At 39.2% G+C, this 26,818-nt stretch overlaps 1 protein-coding gene across 8 annotated transcripts in view; it reads left to right on the forward strand.

Annotated features, from left to right (window-relative positions):
- ULK4 (unc-51 like kinase 4) overlaps positions 1-26,818 on the forward strand; it is a 512,778-nt gene that overhangs the window by 204,872 nt on the left and 281,088 nt on the right. For all 8 annotated transcript variants that reach the window (XR_006885343.1, XM_046640226.1, XM_046640162.1 and 5 more), the window contains one exon: positions 21,273-21,321. Coding sequence is in view for 7 of the 8 variants with exons in the window: in XM_046640226.1 (XP_046496182.1) it covers positions 21,273-21,321 (49 nt within the window). In the remaining variant the exon portion in view is untranslated. The remainder of the gene's footprint in view (positions 1-21,272; positions 21,322-26,818) is intronic.

A 26,818-nucleotide genomic window follows, 5' to 3' on the forward strand; every position in this document is an offset into this window, starting at 1 on the left:
TGTGCAGATAGATTTCTAGTTATATAAAAATAACCATGAACCATTTGTTATAAATTTAACTTATTTTTTGGATCTTTTAGTGTCATGTTCTTTGAAGGATGGTCATCTTAATTTAGCTTTTACATATTAAGAGTTTGGAGTACCCATAGCTATTGGGATATTAAACCAGTTTATATCAAATGCAACATTTATTATCTTATTGTGTTTATTCTTATTTTATAGAATTCTTAGTGGATAAAGAAGTCTCCAAAAGCTTAATCATAGTACAATTGAGAATTTATTGTTCCCCTTCAGATAAGGGACAAGAGCATGATCAGATCTGCATTGTACCTGGGAGGGATTTTTTTAAAACAAAACTGCCCTGGTAATTCTAGTTTATTATTACCTTTATAGCATAAAGGTAAATTGTTTGCCACGTTGGTCCAATTTTACTCTCAGGAGGAATATGTTAACTCCCCTGAGCTCTGCCCTTTTCTCTCTCTTTAATTTTACAGTAGGTGCACCAAACCATTGCTCTCAGAAAGAGCAATACTTCAGTAGCTTGTTTCCATTAAGAGCTAATTAGCTTTCAGCAAATCTTCCTTAGCAAACAAATTAAATTTTAACTTCTTGAGTTCCTTTGGAGCAAATTTAGCTCTTTTCCTGAATTGCAAAAAAATTGTTTATGCTCTGTATCTAAGAATTATCATTTTAATTTGCTCAAAAATTGTTAGAGCTATTTGTTTTATGGCAAGATTCACAAAAAGGCCTTTTAGAAGAATGAAATTTTAGTTATCTCTTAAGCGAAGTTCATGGTGGATCCATGGTGTAGCCTTCAGTGAAAAATACCCTGCCCTTGCAGTCACTAGTCTTCAGCTGACTTTCCTCACTGGCTTTTGGTTCATTTGTTCACTCATTCATTCATTTATGTATCAAAGATTTAATTAGCAGCTACTGAGTGATGCAAGGATAAGTGATAATTAAGATTAAGTTCTCACCCTGAAGGTGCTTAGAATTTAGTGGAAGAAACAGATTTATCAATAGGCTTTTATAAAACAGTGTAATGATTTAAAAGATACAATCATGTCCAGGGGTCATGGGAACACCTAAAGGAATTTAGCCCAACTGGCTCTATGATCTTGGCCTTGTTTCTTAACCTGTTTGTACCTGAGTTCCCTCATCTGGAAGATGGGGTAATATTAGCATCTGGTCCACAGAAAATGCTGTGTGAATGTTCCCCCTTTCCCCCCTCTCCCCTTTCTTCTTTTCTCTTTTCCTTCTCCTCCTTCTTTTTATGATGATTAGGTGAAGGAAGTATTCCTAGAAGAGGTAACCTCTTGACAGTAGAAAGACATGTCTGGTGATACTGATTGGAACCAGAGCTCTAACACCCTGCAAAGAATTGAAAAAAAAAAAAAGTTTTTCAATAGCAGAAAGAAACTGCATGGGACTGTCTCATTGGTTTGACTTTGGATAACAAAACCGTGGAGGCCATAGAGAACACCCCAGGCACAAGATGGCTTCCATCTGCCTTTGCCTCTCAATTTCTACATCTTAATAAGTTAGGTTTTGCCATATTCTGATATATTTTAATTTCAGTTTTGTAGTCTGGTAAAACTAAAAGCCCAAATCATTATAGATGTCAGAGATGTTTGAAATGTTCCCCTCTTGTTAAAATAAGCCACGTAGGTGTTTTTTTTTCCCCCTCAGCTGAATTTACCAACTAAATATTTCCTCTGATGAAATCTCAGTAAGTGAAATCACTATGTAATAAAGTAAAACTTTACTGTTAAAATTAGAATGAATTGATTTCTTCAGAAATAATTTACTGCTTCTCAGGGTGCTTATGGATATCCAAAAAGCCTCATAATGAAAAGCAAGTCTGAGTCTCTACCCCATTTCCATTCTAGGGTCACTGTTATGTGGTTTTCCCATTTATTCTTCCATAGCACTTGCAGAACAAGATACAAAGTGTCTCCCACAGGCACTGAGCCTTTGACATTCCTTGTTACCTTGTTCCTTCCTCTTCTGTATACAGAGCCCATGCTGCAGTGTTCTCAGCCACTTGTTTAAATTGGGTACATGTTTACACTTCTTACTGAAGTAGAGTAATTTCAGGGGATAAAGCATGAGTAAAAGATTTAAAATACTGAGCAAATCTTGTGTTTCCTCCTTTCATCAGTTCCTGGAGTCAAAACTTTCTTTGTTTTATTTTGGTTTTTTGTTTTCTCCTCTCTCTTCCTTGATTTAGGATTGTAGTGCTTGTTCAACATGTATTACTGGTGCTTAAATATTACTTAAGAAGAATAATTTAGAAATTAAATGAAAATTATCTAAATTGTCAACTTTGCGTGAGGTATTTTGTGTACTTCCACTGAGAGCCTTTTAACAGTTATGAGCATAAGATTTTATTTTACTCTTGGAAAGTTTAGCATTTTCTTTTTTCTGAGAAAGTTCTTTTTCTTGGTTCAACTGCTAGTGGTAGTTAACCATCTTTGAAAACTGTTAATACAATAGCACTTTCCATTCTAAAGGAAGAGTTTATAGTTGGATGTGTTTATTTTAATTGTTTTGTCTGCTTCTAGTGAAATTCAGAATCTATAAAGGTATTAGAATAGCCGTTTGCTTTCTTGTAAAGGACTTTTTGACTTATGACCCTGTTGAGTTTGTGTCTGCTAGACTCTAGACAGGATGGTGATCTTTTCTCATTGTTTTCTTTTAACACAGATGTGAGTTTATGGTCACATGAATACGTAGCAGCTATTTCTGGGTCCAGAAGTGAATGGTTTCAGATTACTTTTTTGGTGTAACATTTACAGGGAAACTACTTAGAGTTTATTGTACACCTTTACAAATAGTGGTTCCCCAGTTGTATATTGTAGAGCCGTGTTAAATCTGAGTAGGGATTCAGTCAAGCTTTTGATGTTTCTCAAGGCATCCTTTGGTCTGTAGACTTTCTCTTGTTGTCTAAAGCAGAGATGGGGAAACTATGGCCCATAGGGCCAGATAGCTTGCAGCCTGTTTTTGTGTGGCCTGTGAGGTAAGAGAGGTGTTTAGGTTTCTGAAGAGTCATAAAACTTTCAAACAAACAAACAGAGACTAATATGAGACAGAGACCTTGTGTCTGGCAAAGCCTAAAATATTTACTTTCTAACCCTTTTCAAAATATGTTTCCTGACCCCTTATCTAAAGGAATAGAACATTTTTGTCTTTATTTGTGGGAATACAGAAATGTTAGAGTTTGAGAGCTATATGGGACTTTGGAGATGATCTGGGTGTTTTAAAATACAGGTTTTATTATTATTCAGGTATAGTGAGGTCAACAGATTGGGAGACAACTGGCCTTGAAAAGATCATTTGTTGTACTCACGGATCCCAAGAAAAGGGTGCACACCACACCACAGGGGCTGCATGGGAAAGCACCAGGGTCAGTCAGGAGGCAGAGGCAGTGAGAGGAAAACATGGGCAAGAGCTTTTATTGTAGTTTACAAGAGAAGGAATGGGTGAGGCAGGGTATGCAGGGTTACGATTGGCTAGTTTGCATAATTTCCCTGGGCTCTGGTGTGTAGGGGCTGTCCTTAACTGTCTAATACCTGGCCCTGGGGTGGTTAGGGCAGGGGGATGTGGCCTGGAGTTTAAGAGCTCCATAAAGGAGGTGGCTGGGGGTATGGGCTCTGGATTGGTTGGTTTACACAGGAAAGGCAAGCTCAAAGAAGTGTTGTTTGCCATCTCTAGGAATTAGCTGACCCTGTGAGGGTCGTTTTCTCCAGAGTTAGCAAGGCCTCAAAATGTGAAAGAATCAAAAATACAAAATAAAAAGACATGTTTAGTACACTGGCCCAAAGTCTTCATTTTACACACGAGGAAATTGAGGCCTTAGAGGGAATTTGTGTGTCCCAAACCCCATGGTCAATTTGAAGCAAGATCAGATTTTGGATCCAGACCTTCTGGTCCACTGTTCTTTGTCCTACTCAGCAGAGCCACTTTTTTTTTTAAAGAAACCCAAGTGGACAATGGACTTTGAAGTTGAACCGTTTTAAGTTTCATTGTGTCATGCTTACTTATAAGAGTAGTCCGGTTCTTCAACATAGTCATCTTCAGTGTCATGTGGATCTGATAATAGCGAAAGGATGATTCTTCTTTGTTTTCCTCTGCCATCATCATTAGGTTCTTGCTCCCATTCCTCTTTGATTATCATCACTGTGGCAGCTCCTGGTACAGTTCTGGTTAGTAATGTGAACCTGGTTGCTGGTTCGGTTCAACTTCTTCCTTCTCTCATCCTCCCAGGTTTTGAACTCTCTTCGGCTCATGACTTAAACCACACTGACAGGGTTGAAACCCCTCCTCATTATGTTCATCATGATAAAACACATCTCCTAATGTAGGAGCTACTGTAAGCCTTTAGACATAAGCACTCATAGAGTAAGTGTTAATTCGCTCCGTCTACCCTAGCATTCTGTTTCTGATAGAATTATGGAAGGATACCAATCTAAAACCTTAGGAGTTTGACCTAAGGCATTCTATTTTCCTTAATGATTTGTGAGGAAAATCAACAGTAATTGACCTAAATCTGTTTTGATGTTATTTATGTTTTCAGAAATAAAAAACTCTTATGTGAGTTTTGCCTGCTACAGGTGGTAGTAAATACTTGTGCTGTTTTCTTCCTTTATCTTGTTTACTATTACAGAGATTTCCCCTAAGTTCGTGGTGAGTTGGTAAACATTTCATTGCCTGTCCTTGTTGGGTCCATTGAGACTGTTCATCTTGGCTGTCAAAAACAATGTAATCTTTTGAATCCGTAATCTCATAGCAGCCCCATATACTGCAGGCTGGGTCATTTCTATTTTCCTTTTCTGACTTGTGTGGGTTCAGTGACAGCTTTCCTTATGGCGTACCAACTAGGGCCTGGCAGAGAGCCCTACGTGCTGATGTCTCTTTGGTCACATGGTACCCACGTTTGAGCCAGTCACTACATGTTGCATCAGAAGCCAGCATTTGGTTGAAGTCTTTGGTCAGAGTGGCCCTGGTATTTTGGGGGCTACAATCAACAATACTTTATACTTCCTTCCTTCTGTATTTAAATAGAAGTTCAGAGATCATCATCTTTAACAGAATGCTACCTAACGTTTTCCCCTTAAGTATTTCCTTATTTGCCTGCAAGAAAATTCATTTGCTGCTTTTTTCTTCTTCACAGAGTCTCTTGAAGCCTTGCAGTTTATTTCCACCGTAGGATCATTGAACTTCAGAGCAGAATCAGCTTTGATATTTTTCTACCTGCAAGAAAGTTAATATTATTCATTCATTCATTCATTGAGTCACTCCACAAATAGTTGTATTCACCCAGGTGGACAAAACAGGCACAGTCCTAGTTGTCATGGATTTTATGATTACATGGGGGTAATAGACAATAAACAAAGAAATCAATTAAAAAACCATTATTTCAGCTAGTGATAAGTGATATAAAGAACAATAAAGCTGGCTTAGAGAATGGAGAATGATGGGCTGGGGTAAGCTGTTTTGGAGAGGGAGGTCAGAGCTTCTTTGGGAAGGTGACATATAAGATAGAGGTGAGGGAGTTGACTAGCTGTGTTAATGCTAGCCATGTTATTAAAGAAGCAAGCCTCTGATTTTCAGGGACTTTCAGAGGATGGGAATAATATTAGTGTCAAACGTTGGTGAGAGTGTCAGTAAGATGAGGATGAAGAATTAGCCATTGTAGTTGGCAACAGGAATAACTTCTTTAGGGGTTATTTTCAGTCGCACGTGAGCGCAAAACCTGGTAGAGTTCATTGAGGAGGGAATGATGAGATGGAGACAGGGAACCTCAATAACTCTAAAGAGAATTTTGCTGTAAAGGATAGCTGAAAAATGGGGAGCTGGAGGGAGATATGCAGTCAAAGAATTTTTTTTTTTTTTAAGATAAGCAGTATTGTAGTGATGTTTCTATGTTGATGAGAATGATCTAGTACAGAGGTTGGTCAGCTACAGCTTACAGGCCACATCCAGCCCACCTGCTTTTGAAATAAGATATTGTCAGAACACAGCCACACCTATTCATTTTATTTATCGCCTGAGGCTGCTTTTGTATTACAAGGACAGAGCTGGGTAGTTTTGAAAGAGTCCATATGGCCTGCAAAGCCAAAAGTATTTACTTCTGTCCTTTTACTAAAACAGATTCCTGACGCTTGATCTCATAGGAACTGATGAAGCAGGAGGTTGAGTAGAGGCTTGCTAGACTGATATCCTTGCCATCTTGGGGATATGCCCTACAATATTCCTTAAGAGAGAAGTGTTAGAATCCAGCGTGTGTGGAGGGGGAATTGAGCTGGGAAGTTAGGAAGTAGTTTTCTCCCTTTGGAATGCTTGGAAGTAAGGCTTTTGAAGTGGTACAATCAGTGGTCAATAAAACTGTGTAGAAACTGGGTGCCTGAGGCTGGGATAAGAAAAGAGTTTACAAGTGATGAGGTCAATGAGTTGAGAGGTCAAGGTATGGAATTTTTATTTGGATAATTGGAAACTATGTTGTATATTCCTATTTTTAGAATATTTATAAAAACAATACTAACACTGTACTAAAGCCTCGTTGTTATGTATTTCTATTTCAAGTTGTTGTCATTTGTTACTATCTTTTGTTTCCTACTTAAGATAAGTACATAGTAAACATGGTAAGTATTTCTGTGGTTGTTATTTTTATGAGTTCCTCCTTTTACACTTGGCTTTTAAAAAATTAAGACAATTATTTTTCCTCTGGAAAACTATGTTAAATCTTTCTTGATAAACTATTTAAGCATGTTCAGAGTTACTGTTTATTTTTAGCTCTTTCAGATAGGCCAGAGGGACTTAGCTGTTTGGGTCTCTCAGGTCTCTCTGGAACCCTTTCTAGAGATAGACTTTAGCCTGGGTCTTCCAGGCTTCAGGGGCAGTGATTTTTAGGAGTTAAGTTTTGTATATATTATTGGAGCATTCCTACCTTTCCTCCTTGAACTCCTGCTCAAAGTGGGTGTCATCCAGTTTCCTTGCTATGTACATGTCTAGAACGGTGGTCAGATCTCAAGTGTGCTATGGCCTTGGCCATATTTTATCACCTGCTCATTATTTGCTCAGACTTATGCATCTTGAGCCACACTTTGGGGCTGTGATTCTCCATGTCTTTCCTCATGAAGCTTGAGTGAGCCATGCGTGCAGCCCGTAGGTCTCTGGTCGTCTCCTCCTCAGCTCTTCTGTCGAGAGCCTTAGGCTTCCTGGGCCACTAGTCAGAGCCAGAGACTATTTTACAAACTCTGTGGCCCTTGTGGAGATGAAACGAAAGCATTGTGAAAACAGCAGTGCTCAAATCCCATAGATATTTTAGTGTAGGAGGTCTAGCCTGGGCTATCAGAATGTGATGTGAATTCTAGGGCTAGATTCCAAGCCTGCTGAGCAGTTAAGCATTGGGCTTAGTTCAGTGATAGGGTCCTCAATTCGCCGGTCATTATTAAGAAATGATTCAGTTGCATGGAGCAACCTTTCTATGGGATTTGTGCAGACGTTTTGTATGAGTGAGTACACAGTGAGCTTTTCCAGCCAGTTCAGTGGGGAGCTCAAAGCTATAAATAGCCTGTGTGCCAGTGGAAATAAGACCTTCCTTTTGGACAATGCTAGGGTGAGAGTGTCAGTACCTATGACTCAATGGCAGTCATGGTGACACTGGTACAGCCCAACCCTTCACAAGCGTTCATAGGCTATTGCCATCCAAACATTGATATCCTTCAGTGGAACGCTTGCTTTCTCATCTACATATAGGGTGTGGCATCAAAGAATCTACTTTATCCTTTCCCGTAATAAATAGTTTTCCATTTCTTTATCCAACCACCAGAGGCATCATTATCTTCAGGATTTAAAAGGACTATTCTTTAAATTACTTGTTTATTTAACATCAGATTAATATCTTTGTTGTGTTGGTTCATTAAGGAATGTATAAAGATGGCAGTTGAACCAATTGCCTTGGACCATAATATTAGTGTAAAATATGTTTGTTTTGACTGATATATCTATTTATCTTTTCTTAGTGGGAGTTTCTAACTTTTCTTATTGGCTTCTTTGATTTTCAGCTCATCAGTTAATGCCTTTTGGTTGTTTTGTATTTGTAAAACAAATTTATTTTACTTCTGATGGTGTTAAAATGTGCAGCACTGAAAATAATAGCAAAAGGGAAAAGATAACATTGTCTTGCAATAAAGCATTTCTATAGTGCCCTTATATTTTGTGTTTGTATGGTTATTGGGTCTCTTTACAAATCAAATAGTTCAGAAACCTTTATTTGTTTGGTTATTACAGCCAGCAAAACCATCAGCTCATGGCATCCTACCTGTAGAAATCAGAGCTAAACAAAATCTCTAGGTATGATCAGTGTGTCTTCTAAAGTCTGAAAGAGTCAATCCCTTGATAATATTTGGCAGCTCTTAGCATCACAGTTCTCTTGTAATGTTTGATTTCCTTTTGGTGATTTACTAAGGTAATTTACCATTTTAGAATTAGCAAAGTACTTCTGCTGCAAACTCGTTGTTGTTGTTGTTTGTCTGCTCTTGATAAAGCCATGCATTGTCTCTGAGTATATTGCATACACCTGTCACTGTCAGTCAGCTCTGTAGAACAAAGGGAAGCCCAACTGAATGGACTGTAACGTGAGGCATAAAGCACAGACTCCCAATTCATGTCTCATGTCTCAACACCAAATCCTCTTCCATATCAGGTCTTTTGATTTTATGTGATGACAGTTATTTGTCAGAATATATTACAGAGTTTGCTGTACAGACAGGGCCTTTGTCATATAATTAAAGAGCACGAGCGCTGCCAGACTAAACAGTGGTCAGAGTTTCAAATGTTCTGTGACTTCCTTGGCACATTTTATTACCATCTTGAACATGTGTTATCGTTTAGCATTCTTTGCTGTAGCATATTACATAGGAAAAAACCCAGGCAGTGAAGTAGACTAACTATGGCCTTTCAATGTGGTAAATGCCTCTGAGACACCTTGTACCCTCAGAATGCACCATTTCTGTGTGTGCATTTCTTCCCTCTGCTTGGAGTCATAAATCCAGCTTAACTTAGCTGTTTATAAAATAAACAGAACAGTCAGCTTTTAGGGACAGACTCTGTTAGGTATCTGGAAATTCTAAAGTAGGGTAGGCCCAAAGGGAAAATGGACAAAGGACATGAAAAGGCCGTTCCTAACAATAAACATGAAAAAGAGGAACCCTCATTAGTAATCAAAGAAAATTCCATTAAGATAATAAAATCAAATTGGTAGAGTTTTTTTTTAAACAGCACTTCTTGAGAGTCTAGCGAAATGTGTACTTTCATAAATCAGTACATCTTTGTGACAAGCAAACTGTCAGTATGTATTAAACCTTATATAGCCTTTGATTCCACTTCTAGAAATATGTCCTAAGAAAATAGTGAAAGATATACACAAATATTTACATACAAGAATGTCCATTGAAACATTATTTAAAGCAGTAGCAGCAATAATAATAGTAAAGACAGCTAGTATCTGTCTTCAGATAGAGCTTTTAATGTCCCAGCCAGTGCTGGATGCTTCACACGCACACCCTTCTTTACTCCTCACCATCCTGCGGTGCAGTCGGCAGGGGTGTTATACATGAAGAAAGTATTGCTTAGAGTTTATGTACTGTCCCAGGAGCACAGAGCCAGGAAAATTGAGTGAGGATTTGAAGTGATCCCTTAACTGGTACATTTGTTTTCTAATGCATGCTAGCAAAAAGTGAAAAACAAGGGTCCATCAATAGAGGATGAGTTAAATACATTATAGGTTAGAAAACTATGTAGGTATAAGAACTCATATTTTAAATGAATATTTAATGACATGGGAAATTTTTTAATATGTTAAAAAACCCAATATATGTGGTATGATTTGAACTTTTTCTTCCGCCTCCTATTCTGATATAGTATATCTTAGAAGCTCTTAAATTAGACGGATTCCAGTTCTAATCCCCAGATCCATTACTGGCTTTGTAAGTGACTGAACAGATTGCTTCACTAGCCTGAGCTTCAGTGTCTTCCTCTGTAAGATGGACTTCACCTCATAGGATTGTTAGACGCTGAGTGAGTCATGGCTGTCCAAGTGACATAGAGTACATGCACAAGAAATGGTAGCTCTTAGTTTAGAGATGAGGTTGATCCTATGTCCTATATGAATAGAAAAAAGACAAGTATATAATACATCTGCACTTATTAATGATTTTCTTGGAGTGCTGGGGTTATAATATTTTCTTTGTAATGCTTTTCTGTTTTCTCCAAATATAACATTCAATAAAATATTATATTTTATGCTTCGGTATTTATACATTTTATATAAATGATTTTGTATAAATAGCTGTGTAAAATTATTATGATTTTTAATAATTATTTTCTATAATCAGGCAAAACCCATAAATTTGTTAAGCACGCACATACACACACAGAGACTGGTGGTTCTTATCAAACATTAGCATTAATGGCAATTTATAACCCATCTTATGGTTTTCATGGTTAGTAAGGTAGCCTTTTGCTTAGTGGTTTTAAGTTGATCATCACTCTCTATTTTTGTCTCTTAATAATATGCTATGATGGATTGATCTTAGAAATAGCTCCTGAAATGAGCTTGGGGACACTAAAGTTACTCAGTTTAGTAAAAGCATAACTTATAGGAATTGGGACTGAACCTAAGATCTGCACATCAAGGAGGTTGAGCATGGTGTTAAGCTGTTCTTTTTGACCCTCTTCTATTCCACCCACATTGACCTCTTTGCTTCCTACATCATATGAACATGGAGGACACCAGCTTTCTTTTTCCTACTGACTCTTTGTATGTTGGTGTACCTTTGGTTTCTGTCCTCAGCCCACTTGTCACTCTTCTTTTCAAACTTAATTCATCTTGTCCAAACTAGCTTTTCCCCTCGATGCATTATTTAGTATAGTATCTTAGAACAGTTAGGATCATGAGCTCTGAAACTAATTAGCTGTGTTACCTTGGAAGGTTCAATGTTAGTTTTCTTCGTTGTAGAATAAGGTTACTCATTCTTACCTCATGATAAGGATTATGTGAAAGCTAAAGCACTAAGCCCAGTGCCTTAGTGCACAGGGAGCTTCTGTGAATGAGACTGCTTGCTGTGATGTTTATTGTTTTCTGGTGGTCATGGTGGCAGCCTCCAGGTAGGACAAAACAAGCACTCGGGGTCATTCTCTATTTCTCCCCTCCTCTCTCTCTCCTGCTCCAATAGATTTTCCAATCTTGTTGATGTGACCTCATTAATCTCTCTCATCTTTGTCTTTTCCTGCTTGCTCCTGCTATGGTTCTTATCATCTCGTCTTGAGAGCAGTCGTCGGCTAACTGGTCTTCTTGTTCCCAGTCCTTTTTGTTTTCAGTCCATCCTCCTCAACTGCAGCCTGAATAATCATTGTAAAAATATAAAGCTGGTAATGACGTCATTTTGCCTGATCCTCCCCTTAGTGGTGCCCAGTCACCTAGAGCGGGGACATGTGCTAACTCAGCAAACTTTTTCTGTAAAAGCCAGATAATAAGTATTTTCGGCCTTGCATGCTGTGTGGTCTCTATTGCAGCTACACAACTCTGCTATTGTAGTGTAAAAGCAGCCGTAGACAGTATGTAAAAGAATGGGTTCTAATAACACTTTATTTATGGAAACAGAAATCTGAATTTCATGCAATTTTCATATGTCATGAAATAATTTTTTTTTTATTTTTTTCAGTTATTTAGAAACCTAACAACCATTCTTAGCTTGTGGGCCATACAAATCCTGGGGCTGGCAGGGTTTGGCCTGCAGGTGTAGTTTACCAGCCCGATCTACAGGAAAAAGTTCAAGCTCCTCAGCCTGGCTGTCAAGATCTTTTGTGATCTGCCCTGCTTTATTCCTCCAGCCTGATCTTTGGCTACCTTCTCTTTATCTCTTCCACTAATGCAGTAAACCTGTCTTTTCACTGCTCTTAATGAGCCATCCTGTTTTTGCTTTGTGTCATGCTGTTCCCTTTGCCCAGGACACATTTCATCCCTGCCTGTCCTCCCTTCCTTCCTATCCCTTCCTCCATCCCCTGCCTGTCAATAGCTTACTCCTCTTTCAAAGCTCAGCTCAAGCAGTACCTATACTGTGTAATATGGACATTGATCTAAGCTGCTTGGGTTTATATTTCAGCCCCACTCCTTGTCACCTGACCAATTTCTTGTGCCTTCCTTTCTCACCTGGAAAAAAATGTTAGTCATCATCATCATCATAAGACCCAACTTATAAGGTTTTACTTTTTATTCGTTAGAGTCCAGTGAGTTAGCACATTTATAGCACTGGGAACCATGTGTTCCACATAGTAACCGTGTGATCCGTATTTACTACTGTAGTCACTACAGGTTACACTCTGAAGCCTTTGTTATGCCCCTCAGGTAGAAAAGACTGTTTCTCTTGTCCCATCTGTACCTTTATGGGCATCTATCCTAGCACTAACAGTACTTGGGGTAGCTCTCACTTAGCCCAGTGCATGACACATAATAGGCTCTTGTTGAATGTTTACTGAGTGAATGAAAGGGAAGAGAGAGAAATCTTAGCCTGCCTTTGAGTAGATTCCAAAACAAAAATCTCATGCATCTCATTAAGTGATAGGAAAAAAGGGGACCATAGAAAATAAGCAGATTTATTAAATTGAAATGAATTTTAAAAACATCTTTTATACAATTCCTCTATCTTAGTGTTTGACTCATGTCTGTAGGAGAAAGGAAATGCTGGCCACATGTACAATCTAGTGGTCTCATAGGGACTTGCCTGTGGTCTGTGTTCCTGCCAATCCTCTATCTTACTGAGCATTTCTTTCTGTTCAGTTCCCTCCCAGCTCTGGTGCAAGGATGAGCATGCTTCTTACCTGTAGGTTCAAGGCGTGGAGCTGTGGGATCAACACAGAATTGTGTCTTGGGGAGAACACCAAGGATTCAAAGAATTGTTAGAGAAAGGAGGCCAGCTGCAGAGCCACAGCGTTCAGAAAAACAAACTGAGGAATCGGGACCCAGGCAGAACAGAAAGCACTAGGCAGGATGTGGGAAGGAGGAGTCAGAGTCCTTGGCTGGTTACCAAGAGTATTGTTGTCTGTGCAGGGACACTTCATGTAAAGCCCGGGACAAAATGGGACTTTCAGGCATATTGTAGCAACTGGAGTTAGAAGGAGTCAGAAATGTCTTGTAAATGAGCTCTACACACTGTATGGAGGTCCTCTTGACTACAGCTCTTCCCTCTCACCTTCCATACTTTCTGTGATAGAAACATTCTGTTGCCTTGTTTCATTCAACAGATGGGATTATCACACGGCTGTATTGGGCACCTAGTGGGGTAATAGGTAGAAAAGCATTTTGCAAAGTTGCTAAAGTAACATAAAGTTCTTATATTTCCACCTAAAGTCTACTTTCTATTGGAAAACCCTTGCTTTTTACCTAATCAAATATCTCTTACTGAAATTCATATCTTTTTCGTGCTATTTTAGGCAATGGGAGATTTGCGTACATCCGAGATGCATTCTGGTATGGCCTCATATGCTAACTTAATTCTAAGACTTTCTCAGCAAATGAAGCAGTCAGCTTTATAACTTGGATTAAGTTATTTTTATATTGCATATACTTTGTGCCCACTGGGGTGTAAATTTCTTGAGGGAAGACATTTAATGCCTGCCAGAAAGGAGGACTCCATAGATCTTTGTAAAATGACCACATCTGAAATTCCATGTGCTAAAGCTGCTAAAATCTCAACTCTGTCCTTTTTGTGTGGGAAAAAATAACTCTTTACATGTGTACCTTTATTGGTAAGGCTTCTGCAGTTCTCTGCAAGAGGATTAGCAGACACTGCCGGCAAGGGCAAACATTTCAAGAAGAAACGTTACAGATATTCTTGCTTTCAGGATAGACATAATATCGTGCCATAACTAAACATTATGAAGCCATTTCTTTTTGGAAGCTGATTCACTGAACCAATAATTTGAAATTCAGCTTGATGTTAGAGATTTTTTATTTAAAATGGCTGTTGTTGTTCCACTAGACTGGTAAATTATGTAAGCCATAAGAAACGCAAAAGATTTGTTTGTAGTCTACTGCTCAGTTATGACAAATATGAAATCTAAAACTCCTAACCAGTATTGTTGGAAAGCTAAAAAATGTCCAGCATCGATTTGAGTTTGTACACAAGTTGGCCAGAAGCAGCTTATTCAAAGAATCAAATATGATTTTTTTTTTCAACAGAGGTGAGGGTCAGATGGAATTGCAATGGCGACAAGTTCAGGCCTGTGGTGGGCAGAATCCTGAGAGGACCTTCACGATTCCCAGCCCCTGATGTTGTTCAATTAAATGCTAATTTAGTGCTGCTGTGAAGGGATATTGCAGATGTCATTAAGGTCCCAAACTAGTTCACCTTAAAATATGGAGATCATCCGGGTGGGCCTGACTAATCATATGAGCCATTTGAAAATGGTCTAGAGGTCAGAGACAGTGAAGTCAAAGAGATTTGAAGTTTGAGGAAGATTCGACATGGAGGAAATTCTCCATTGATAGTTTCAGAGATGGAGGAGGCCACGTGGCAAGGAATGTGAGTGGCCTTCAGGACCTGAGAGGGTTCCCTGGCTGACAGCTAGCAAGGAAATAGGGACCTCAGGCCTACAACTGCAAGGAACTAAATTCTGTCAACAGTAAGAATGAGGCTGAAAACGTACCCCCTCCACCTGCAGCCTCCAAATGAGAACATAGCCCAGCTGACACTTTGCTTCCAGATTTATGATACGCTGAGCAGATAACCCAGCCGTGCAGAGCTGGACATCTGACCTAAAGAACTTTGAGCTGAAAAATGGATGTTGCTTTGAGCCACTAAATTTGTGATAATTTGCTATGCAGCAATAGAAAACTAATATAAGGCCCCAGTCAGGACTCCTTTGGGTCACTGTAGTAGCCTATTAGCCAGTCTGTCTGGTTCTAGACCAGTGCTCCTCAAACTGTGCTGAAGAAACAGTTTTTGAAATTTCAGTGTATGGCAGAACAATACTGTAGCAGATGGTGTTTTACAAAGATGGCTGCAAAAATCTCTCCCATCCCATGCTCTTCTGTAACATGACCATGCCACTCCCCTGTAAGAAGGCCCCTCTGCTTCCACTCCACTTGAGTCTGGGCTGACTGGAATGACTGGTTTGTAACCACTCAGAATGCAGTGGAAGTGATGCTGTGTATTCCAGGGCTCAGTTAGAAAAGGCCATGCAGCTTCCGCCAGGTTCTCTAGGAACGCTCCCTCATGGCCCAGCTGCCATGCTGTGAGAGGCCAAGCCATGTGGAGAGGGTCATCTGACCAAGAGAATTAACTGAGTGTTCCTGAGTCCTCCCAGCCCAGGTGCCAATGTGAGTGAAGCAGCCTTTGGATGACCACAGCCCCTAGCTGTTCTAATCACCCTCAGCCTTTGAGTCTCCCCAGCTGAGACCTCAAACATCAGGCAACATGGATAAGCCATCCCCACTGTGCCCTGTCCAAATTCATGACCCACAGAATCCATAAGTGTCTTAAAGTAGTTATTGCTTTGTAACACTAAGTTTGGGGTAGTTTGTTATCCTTCAAGAGATAACCAGAATAAATATTTTCTAAAATACTATAGAAGTGAAATTAAACAAAAGACATGTGGAGTATAAGCAGAAATCACATAGTATTGCTTCCATGCTGTTCTCTTGGTTAAAGTCGTTACAAACCTGCCCAGACTCAAGGGGAGGAGAGGTAAAGAATCTGGGAGCTATTTTAAAAAAACCTTTTAATTCCAAAATAATTTTAGCCTTACAGAAAGGTGGTTAAATTAGTACAAAGAATTTCCATGTGCCATTCATCCAGCTTCCACTAATATTAATATCTTATATAGCCACAGTACAGTTATCAAAACCAGGAAATTAACATTGACATAATACTATTAACTAATCTGCAGTTCTTATTCCAATTTTACCAGTTTTTCCATTAATATATATATATTTTTTTCTGGTCCCAGGTCTAATCTAGGGTCCCATGTTGCATTTAGTCCTCATATCTCATTAGTCTCCTCCCATCTGGGACAGTTCCCTAATCTTTCCTTGTCTTTCATCACTAACACTTTTGAAGTGTAGTGGGTAGTTATTTTGTAAGACGCCCCTCCTTATGGGGTTGTCTGATGTTTATTCATAATTAGATTGAGGTTATGCATTTTTGGGTAGAGTGCACAGAAGTGATGATGCGCCCTCCTCAGTACACGATGTCAGGGTGTACATGACATCTGTATGTCTCATTTCTGGCGATGTGAAATGTGCTCAGTTGGTTAAGGTGGTGCCTGCCAGGTTTCTCCATTGTAAGTATCTTGTGGGGAAGTCCTTTAAGACTAGGCAAATATCCTGTTTTTCACCATATTTTGGTGGAGTCATGTTTTAAAACTGCCATGTTTTAAAAGTTCAAATTTTTTGTCATTAGATCTAACAGATACAAACTTAGTCTTTCAAATTTCCATAGTTGTCTTGTAATAGCTCTGTGACAGTTTGCAGGCTGGCTGTAGTCTGCAGACCACACTTTGAGTAGTAATGTTTTAGACTGCACCTCTTCCCCCAGTTCACTTTTCCCATTACTGTCAGATTGGAGTTTGAACATTAAATCCAGCTGCCATCCTTCTGCTTATAGTCCTTCAGAGGCTCCCCATAACCTTTAGGGTAAAAACAAGCAAACAAACAAATCAAAAAAAACACTTCCGTGCATGACCTTCACAGCTACATCGTTCTGCTGTATCTTTCACACTGTCTTTTAACTACTCAGAATGCTTACCACCCTCTCCATACAGGCACACCTGCCTCCTCCACACGCTGACTGGCCAATTCCTACTGTCTTTCAATGCTCCTGGACACCTCTTCTCACCAGTCTGGGCTCACTAGGTTTTCCCCATGTCTATTCCTTTATATCCTGTGCATATATCTCTGATAGAAGTTTAATTTTCTTTTTATATTTGTTTATATATCTGTTAAGCCACTTGCCTCTGAGTTTGAGGGCATGAATTTTGAGTTTATAAGATTAGCCTATGGCAAGGGCTCAATAGTATTAATCGTAAATTGAGATAGTTTCCAGGAAAAAAGTCTCCAGTACTCAGCAAGATGTGCATGACAAGATGGATTCCTGAAATGTGGAGACAGTGGATGGAGAAGCCCTGTGGGGAGGATGGGGTCCCTGATGGATAAGATCAACTGTACGTCTCAACTTCTGGTCCTAGCTTCGTGCATATTGTCTCTACCTGCATAGGTAGATAAAAGCTGCATACAAGCAAAACCATACAGTGCAGCTCCATGGAGCTGGTGTCTTATTAGACCTGTTTTATCACTGTTGGGGACTCCTTTCTTTGTCTGTAAAACTGAGCCCAGGGCATGTAGAGTTCCGTTGCTTCTCTCTCTCTGACCTTCCTCAGGGCTCCTCTTTTCTCTGAATGGATAGAAGTATGGTGGAGCAGAACAGGGCAGGACTCTAGTTCCTTTTAATTCTTGTTCTTGGTGCATCCCTAAATGTCTTAAGTTTTAAAGGAAAATTAAAAAAATTGTTAATAATGGTTTGAAATTCAGCTCAACCCACTTCTGTAGCTCTCTGAACAGAAGTGGGGTAATCTCTCCATTCCTACTTTTCTTGTTTCAGTTGCAGCTAGTCATTTATATCTAAATATTGATATATTTACTTTGTAGTTAGCCTTTATTTTCAATGTATGTGAATGTAATTGTGCAACAGAAAACCAAGGCATCATAGTTCCATAGGCCACTGATAATGACTTTACCTCAAAAGTTGTTCTTTCTTACATTGAAAATGTTGACCTATTATTTAAAGTACACATTTTAATTGTTTTAGTAATCACAGCACATTTTGTGATACAATCTTGTTATAGATCAGTTTGTGCTTGTAGCTACATAGATAAATCTCAACTAAGTAGTTATCAAAATTTAAATACATGGTGTTTTAAATAGTATCATTGGTGCTTGAGCTATCGAGCATCAATAAATAAATTTTTAAAACTTTCCCAGCGCTAAAAGCAACATTTACTTTGGGCACAGGAATGTCAAATAATGTATCCTAAAGATTTTCATAAGTTTATTCAAAGTTCTCTAATTCAAAGAGCACCTCCTTTTTTAATAATATAAACCACAGATATACAAAATCCTAGTGAATCTCCCAAAACAAAACCTAGTGAGGAAAACTCTTTAATGATACACAAGCTATCATTAAAGTGCACTGCTAAGGAGAAACAAAACAAAACAAAATGAAAAACCCAGGGTAAAGTGGTCCCAGGAGCTGCATTTGGGAAGGGTAGTATATTTCAGTTTACTCATCTGGAATTACTTAAGCCCAATGTGCTTAGATGGCTAACATAAAGGAAGAAAAGTATACTGTGATGTAGTTAATATCTTCACAATCCTTTGAAGATTAGGGATAATTTCAAAAAGATCTCTTTTTTGTTTATTTGTGGTTTAAAAAAATTCAGATAAATCTCTTTACTTCCTGTCCTTCAGGCTGTCCATAAACCATAGAAATTTTCATTCTTTTAGACTTTAGGATATAACAGGCTCTTGTAGTAAAATGATACTGGTGGTTTAAATAAATCGTGGTGGCCAACCACAACAGAGCCCCAAAATAAGGTAGTCTTTTGCATCATGATTTTCCAAAGTCTACTATGATGATTTAAGACTTTCTGCTTGAATAATTCCCTGAGATTCAGCCACATCAACTTTCTTTAGGGGTAAGCCTCGTCCTCCTTGGCCTAAGAGGCCTGAGCACTGGAGATCCTCTCCAGAGTCCCAAATCAAAGGAAGAGAGCTCCGAGTGGATTGCTCCATTACCCAGAGTACATGAAGGGCTTGATCATTTGAGACCTGAGCCACTAATTGGACCTATGGTGGTATGAGAGGAGATGCTTAAAGTAAGGAGACCCATTTTTTTTAAATCAAATTTTAAGAACATAGGACAAATGAATATTGTCTCCAAAGCAATCTAAAATCTGTGAATTTCAGATGTTTTATCTACAACCCATAGTAAGAAAAATATATTTTACATCACTACTCAGTACACATATGCAGACCTATCACTGAAACAAAAATGTCACAGAATGATACTACATGTGACACCTTTGGATATTCTCTATTATTTTCAATAAGAAAATGCTAGTCAATACTCAGTAAACTCATCTCATTGCCCACTCATTGATCCCTTCCCACAGTTTGGAAGAACACTGCCTTAGATGGTTGTAAACGTTTGCAGCTGCCCTTGTTCCATGCTTGCTTTAGAGTTCTTTTGGGATTACATTTGAGGTTAGTTTATGAGTCACAGAAAATGTCATAGAAAATTTTTTTTAAACTAAAAGTTCTTTAGCTTGAATTCCCTTTTTATTTACCAGATGTGGCTCTAAATTATGTTAGCCAAATCAGAGATCAAAAATTGGTATGGTTGATTGTAGTCAGAAGAGTGGAAGGACTGGAGTGTTAGAATTTAGAGTTAAAGGACGTTTAAGAGTAGTCCAGGCCAGTCTGCTCATGATGCAAAGAGACTTGAAGAAAAACTAGTCATAATTTTTAAGAATGAGTTAAGGTAGTTTATGTGGTCATATCTTAATAATAGAATATATTTTAAAATACTATCATGAAAGGACTGGTGTTGTGAGTGGATGCTTCTGGATCTGAATGTTGGAGTAGACTGTAGTAGAGGGAGCTGTAACTTCTAGGGCCCATTGGAGAAGTAGTGGTGTCTGTGTCCCTGTGACTTTCTTGGCTTTGGTTGCTAGGGCAACTCTGAGATGTATGTGCTTGGCTATTTCAGCCTGGGCCTAATAAGAGTATATATCATAAAAACTTAGAAAGACCAGTTTAGGAAAAGAGATGGTTTACATCCAGGAAGTGAAGGAAGAAGATTGGGAATGTTCTGGCTTGAAGTTGTGCTTGGTCTTGAATCCTGCCCATGCACGGTATAAGGAGCTTCATCTTCACATCTGAGCCTACGATTGCCTAGGAAAGTGAGAGAATGTAAATGAATTTAATATTTGCAATCAAAAATCTTTTCCCCCTAATACACTGAAACTACAGAAATAATCACATATATTTGTGTTAGATACCTAGTGCTTCAGTCTTTGGGAACTCTTTCTATAGCTCTCTTTCCCTTAACACATATTTGTAACCCCTGTGATCTTTTTTTGGCTGGTCTCATAGGCTTTTCTTTTATCAAGGTATTATCATAGACAAACAAACTCTAGGGAGGCCAGATGATAAATTCCCTTTCTATCCACCTGGCATTTTCTGTGAGATAAACTGCGCATGCCTGCAAGGAAGGCAACGTGCTTGTCTTAAGTGCTGTAGTTTATCATACAAAGTAAATTCTAATAAAATCAAGGAATCTGATTTTTTTTTTAAAACTAAAGCAAGAGTCAGCAAATTATAGCTTGTGGGGCAAATATGGCACACTGCCTGTTTTTGTAAATAAAATTTTATTGGAACACAGCCATGCCCATTCATGTATGTCTTATTTATACCTGCTTTTACATTACAGTGACAGAGTTAAGTAGTTGCCATAGGGACTTGTATGACTTGCACAGCCTAAAATATTTGCTGTCTTCCCCTTTACAGAAAAAGCTTTGCTGACCCCTGGACTAAAGGAATATTTAGAGATTGGTGTATTGTTCTTAATAAAAACTATTACTTTTGAATCAAGGCTATTTTCTGTTAAATTGCGTGAGAAATATTTTCTGTTGGAATCGATGACAATTTGTAGCTAGGTTTGATGAGGGAAAGTGCCCAGAGTCTATTGGGGGATTGGTGTGTACTTTTTTAAAATTTAAAGATTGTTAAAAATTCTTATACATTAATTCATTAATGCTGAGAAGGTAGCTAATGAGGCCTATCTGAGAGATTACTGTGTGGCATGCTGATAATTTAACTGTGCAGTGAGGGTTGGTCACATTATTTCAACTGGCATTGCCTATTTTGATGGTCTGTATAATTGTGAATTTTAATTAATTTTTACATTTGTAATATCAATCTATTTGAGATTTTACTTGCTACAGATCAATAAGGCTAAGCTAATAGTCACTTGCAAAGCAGCCCCATATTTCTCGTAGTTAATAGGTGTAGTTCAGTGTTTTAAAAATGAATATTTAATCATACTGTTTCTCAGTCACAGAATTTAGGCAATAAAACATGGGGCTGCAGTGCTCCATATCAGGGAAGCTGAGTTATCTAATGTGTGGTTCTCTTTTTATTTTTTTAACAGACTTGTGGAAGAAAGCAAACTGATCCCGCTCGTTTTTGAAGTAATTCTGGTAAGAAAGGAAATGTGCATCTGAGATTCAAGTGAAATGTAAAAATTTTTAGAGTTTTGACTATGTTGCGTTGGGTTCTAATGCTAACTCTGCCCAGAAGGATTGTATGTCCTTCATCATCTCGCTTAACATTATTGGGCTTCACTTTCCTTGTCTGAGTCTTGACCAGCTCTGCAATTATATAGGGACACTGTTTAGTGACCTGACCCTCTCTTTACAAATCCTTTGCATTTTATTTCTGTTGAGTTAAACATTATGTTATCTAATATAGCAAGAATACTTTATCTGAGGTTGGTTTGTGGAGGAAGGGCAGAATGATGATTGCTATGCTTCAGTATGAATTTTCTGATGTTCAGTATGAAGCCCTCTGACTTTGCAGTCACTGGATCAGATCAGCAGTTTTATGCCTATGCAGAAAGTTGTCTTCTTCAGAATGTAGAATAGCTTAGCTTCCATACACTATTTTTTCTATTCATAGAATAGAACTGAAAACATTGTGTTAAAGAAAACCTTTGGTCTATGCTTCCTATGTGTAGAGAATAAAATGGGATGCAGAGTTGACTTTTCTCACTTCTGATAAATCCCTATTTGTACTAAACAGAGATCTGAGAATTAGACTGAAAATTGATGTGCTTATAGCAATGGAGTGCCCTTAGCCAAGGAAATGTTCTCTTGTACCTAAGTGGGTTATCCTCCTTTACCAAAAACTGCTTTTGGGGACAAGACTTTGATGTCCTTGAAGAACATTATTAAATTCCCATTCCACTTTTGTCTTTCTTGAGTCAAATCGTCTCAACTTTTTCTCTGTATAAATACATTTTTAATCAATGAAATGTCATTGTACAGTTATCCTGTGAACTATTACCTTGTCCTTTCTAAATTTTTGTCACCGAGCTAGATGTAATATAGTATTTTATTGATTCTACGATACACATGTTTTTCAGATTTTAACATTTCTGAAACTGGGATGTACTTTCCAAGTCAGTGGCATTTTACAGTTGCTTTCAGCCAGGTGACCTGGTTGTCATTGCCTTAACCAATTTATTTCACTTTTCTTTTTCTTTTTTTTAAGTGCTCGAGTGAGATATTATAAAAATGTGTGTCTGAATAAGTCTAAAAGAGCTCTTTCAATAAAAATAAAAGGAAAATTTTAAGTAATAAGAAACCATGTTACAGCTTAATTGGTGCATTTTTCTTTCTTAGTGCTTCATAAAATAATGGTGCTTCTTAGAACTGATAGGTTCTCACATTCAAGGAAACAGATTATGTTCTTCAGTTAGGTTTGGTTCCTAACTTCGAGAGCCTATGTGGTGTCTAGTGTATATATAGAAGCTTCTAGCAATGATTTGATCAGAACGGGACATGATGAAAAGATTGTGTGGGACCAGGCTTGGCTACTGCTTGAGTCTTCTAGCCACCCGTTAAAAAAAACACACCATTTGACTCATCCAGCTGGTGGTCCACTGTGACTTCTTGATGACTTTTTCTTTACTCTCAGGCCATAACTGTTTTCCAGCTTCTGTTTGATGCACTTAAATTCTGATTACTGGCTTTACAGCTCCCTTCTTCTGTTCTAGAGTTCCTCATGTGATGTGCTCTCAGCGGCAGTGCATCCTCACCTAGGTGTTTTTCATTAAGAAAGCAAAGCTGGGGGAGGGATGAGGGCAAAGGGAGTGATTAGGCAATATGTGTGTGTTGATGGATTGTAATTAGTCTTAATTAGTTTTTGGGTGGTGAACATGATGTAATCTACACAGAAATCAAAATATATAACAATGTACACCTGAAATTTATATAATATTATAAAGCAATGTTACTAAATGAAAAAATAAAAATAAAAATAAGTAAAAAAAATAAAAGAAAGAAAGCAAACCTGTCTCTTCTGATGACCAAGAATTGCGCGCAGTTTCTGCGTCTTTCCTGCAGGCCCGAGGAAAGTGAAGATGAAGGGAGCAGAATTCCAAATTTGATGTCCTGTTTGTACAAAATAGCCATGTACAAATCTTAAGAAAAGCAGACATTTCTGGAGTTCTCTGGTAGAACCAAGAGTTCCAAGTATGGATCAAATGGGTTAAATCAATAACCAATTGAAAGTAATTTTTATTATCTTGGAAAAAAAAAAGCTGTCTCCCATTGTAACTGCCTTTTCGGGAGGCACATGCTGCCTTCTGCTAGGGTGGCTGGTATCTGGGCCCTCTGGATTCACAGGCATGACGGAGTGATGTGTAAGCATGACTGGACAGGAGCATTGGAGGAGCTGGTAGGGAGAGAGGAGGAGGCTGCCTCTGCTCAGCACAGGGAGGGGAGTCTCACAGAAGATGTCACTTTTGGACAGGGCCCTGAGGGAGTTGTCATGAGCAGAGGGGACATTCCAACTTGGGGGATGGTGACTACTTAGATGTGCCTGGACCAGGGACCATAGAGAAGTATAGGGAGTGAGGCGGAATGGTCATTTGGGACCAGATCCTGCAGGGCTTTATACTCTGGTTGTTTCATGTATTACTGGCTTTGCAAATAATTTATACTCTTCAAAATCAGATAGTATCTTATACTTAAATAAAAAATATCCTTGGAGCCCCTATGCTGCAGGGGCTGTGTGCAGTGAGGAGGCAGGCTGAGTAGCCGTGGGGTCAGGACGTGGAGAGAATCAGGCTTGAGGTCATGGGATTGTACTGGAAATTTGGAACAGCTTGAAAGCTGGATTCTTGGAGTTCCCTGCAAGTCTCCCTCAGCGAGGCTTTGAGATCAGCCAAAGGGTCTGTGGAGAAGGGAGCATAAAAGACAGAGCTGGTCTCAGAGGTCTGATGTAAGGGCCCAGGAGTTCTAACACCACATTCAGGGCAGAGAGCAGGCAGAATGTTTTTAATCCTGAGCTCTAGCCACAAGTGTTCCCACTCTTGGCAGGCTAAGTGGTGGAGAAAGCCAGGTAGCCGATTGCCTACAAGAAGGAGCTGTCACAGCAGCTGGGCACTGCTTCCCTGGCAGGGCCCACCTTGGGGAGGACACTGCATTTTCATTGTCAACACGCGGCTGTGTTGGGCAGAGTGGAGGTTCAGCAGCATGCATTGGATTGAGCTGAGTGGATTCCTATACACAGTCTTCAGGGTCTGTGGCACTAAGGCAATCTGGATCAGCTTAATAAATGCGGATTCCTGAAGAATGTCAGCGGTCGAAGGAGCCCTGTGGCTTGGTGTTCAAGTGCAGAGTTGCTGGATGAGCAGGAGAGAAGGCATTCTTTTTCTCCCTCTGCCACTTTCCAAAGAGTAGAAGTTGCTTTTAAATGTGTGTTAAGTATGAATTTGGATGGCTCGGCCTTCAGATTTTGCTATATCTCTAATCTCTCTTCATTTTATTTCAGTGGTTTATGTTTTGGCCTATTTTAATAAATCATTTTGATGCCAAGTAATATAGGCAAACGGTATTTTATTGGAAGAAAATCTTTATTCATGGCAGATTTTCCAATATGTGCCAAAATATTGCTGTCATGATATTTTATGTCTGTTCCAAAACAAACAATTAGAGAGCAATTTCAGTGGCAAATGTTAACAATAAAAATGGGATTAGCTATACACTAGTTTGACAATTATATTGTTTTAACAATTCTCTAGGATAGCAGTTGAAGCAAGCTTTAGTAAATCTTTCAAGTCAACTGAACGTTTAGAAAAGAGCTTCTTGGAGGCTAAAATATTTAATCACTGAGACATCAACGTAATACAGACCGGCAGCCACATTACACTGGAGGAATGTTTTCAGACCTATGCATTCATCAGGCTTTTAAAATGACTTTGCTCCATTCTAGTTGCAACCCATCTAAGGTGAATTGGTTCTTAGGGTATGTTAGAAGGACAAGTTCCTTATAAATGTAAGAATCTGCATGCTTGTGTCCAATATGCCATTAATAGGATTCTGCTATACACATGGGCATAAATTTCTAAAATAGAAAATAATAAATGATAAAAATTTCAAAAGGCTTAACTTAGGAAGGTGTTTCAGTGTTATACAAAGAGTACATATTGTATGCAGGAGATAAGTCTGATTCTTTGGCTTGCATGTGTACCTATTCAGGGCTTCTGTAGACTGCAGAATGGAGCTGTGTAACCAATTCCTGTTGTATACAAAGATGATGTCACACGCTGCTGGCATACTGCCATTAAAGTATGTACTTTGAAGTTTATTTTTTAGCGGGATAGGAATGGATTTGCGTGGATCTATTTCTTGGTAGCTTGTGTCATAAATTTGTATTTGCAAAATAACTCTCTAGGGCTAGGATGCACTCTATTCATACCGGATTGAATGAACTGAACTTGCGCATATAACAACTGAACAAATCACTTTAATCTGATAAATACCATGTTACCTGGTTGGCTGAATAAATGGGCTGGAGCTAAGTAAAGTAAATTTACATCCGTAAAGTTGGGCTAAAGCATAACTAGTTTCTGTGTAATCAGCCCAATTGGTTTGAAAAAAGATGGACTTTATTAAGATAAAAACCACACATTGTAGACACTGAAAAAATGCTAAAATAGAGCTTAGGATATCTTTGGCCAGTCACAGGGCACATATGGGAGTGTGGTACATATGGCTTCCCCCAGGCCAGTGGAATCTTGAGCTTTATCGTCATCATTCTTGTTTCTAGTTCTGCTTTGGGTCCTGGGCTTCACTTTGCGGAAACAGATAGTATTCCTTCTTCATTCTCTCTAAGGAGACAGTCTGGTTAAAAAGTGTAGAAGTAGATAAGTGATAGGACATTGAGTAATATACTCACCAAGAGTGAAAGCTTTTATATTTTTTGGTTTCTATTCTTGATTGTGAAATTAGACTTGTGAAGAAGTAAGGGTAAAATTTGGGCACAGAAAGTGAGTGAGACCTCAGTGAGAATGAGCTACAGACAAGTGAAGAGAGGCATGGTCTGGTAAGGTGGAATGAGGGAGAATTAAGAGGAGCCAAAGCCCTGGATTAAATTTTAGAGAAGCAGAAGAGCCAAGATGGCGCCGTGAGTAGTCCTCTTTGTCTCTCGCCCTTCGAGTCTACAATTATTTGGACACTTATCGCTTGACAAAGGATATCCAGACAGCATCTCAGGACGTCTGAGACACCCACGCGACTATACATCGGAAGGCGGATGGACTTTCCTCCGGGAGGATGTGGAAATAGGTGAGGGCTCTCCGACCCCGACGGGCAGCCTGGTACCCGCAAGCGGCTTTCTTCCAACAGACGCCCCCAGAGGATCCACGCACGTCTAGGGCAGGAGCGAGAACACAACAGAGGAGCGACGGTGGAAACAGGTGACCAGAACCCTACCTAAACCCCCTGCAATTACTCCTAAACGCAGAGGGAGACTTTGGAGTTGCACACCTGAGCCCGCGGGGAGAGTCTCTCCCCGCCATTGGCGGGGGGATCCAGCCTGGTGCTCGGGGCGCCCGGAGGGTCCCAGAGAGAGACACGGAGGGCACGGAGATCTCCCAGCTGCCATTGCCCGCCCCGTGGGACTAGGGAT

This window comes from Equus quagga, chromosome 1 (assembly GCF_021613505.1).
Source record: "Equus quagga isolate Etosha38 chromosome 1, UCLA_HA_Equagga_1.0, whole genome shotgun sequence".
NCBI classification, from domain to species: Eukaryota; Metazoa; Chordata; class Mammalia; order Perissodactyla; family Equidae; genus Equus; species Equus quagga.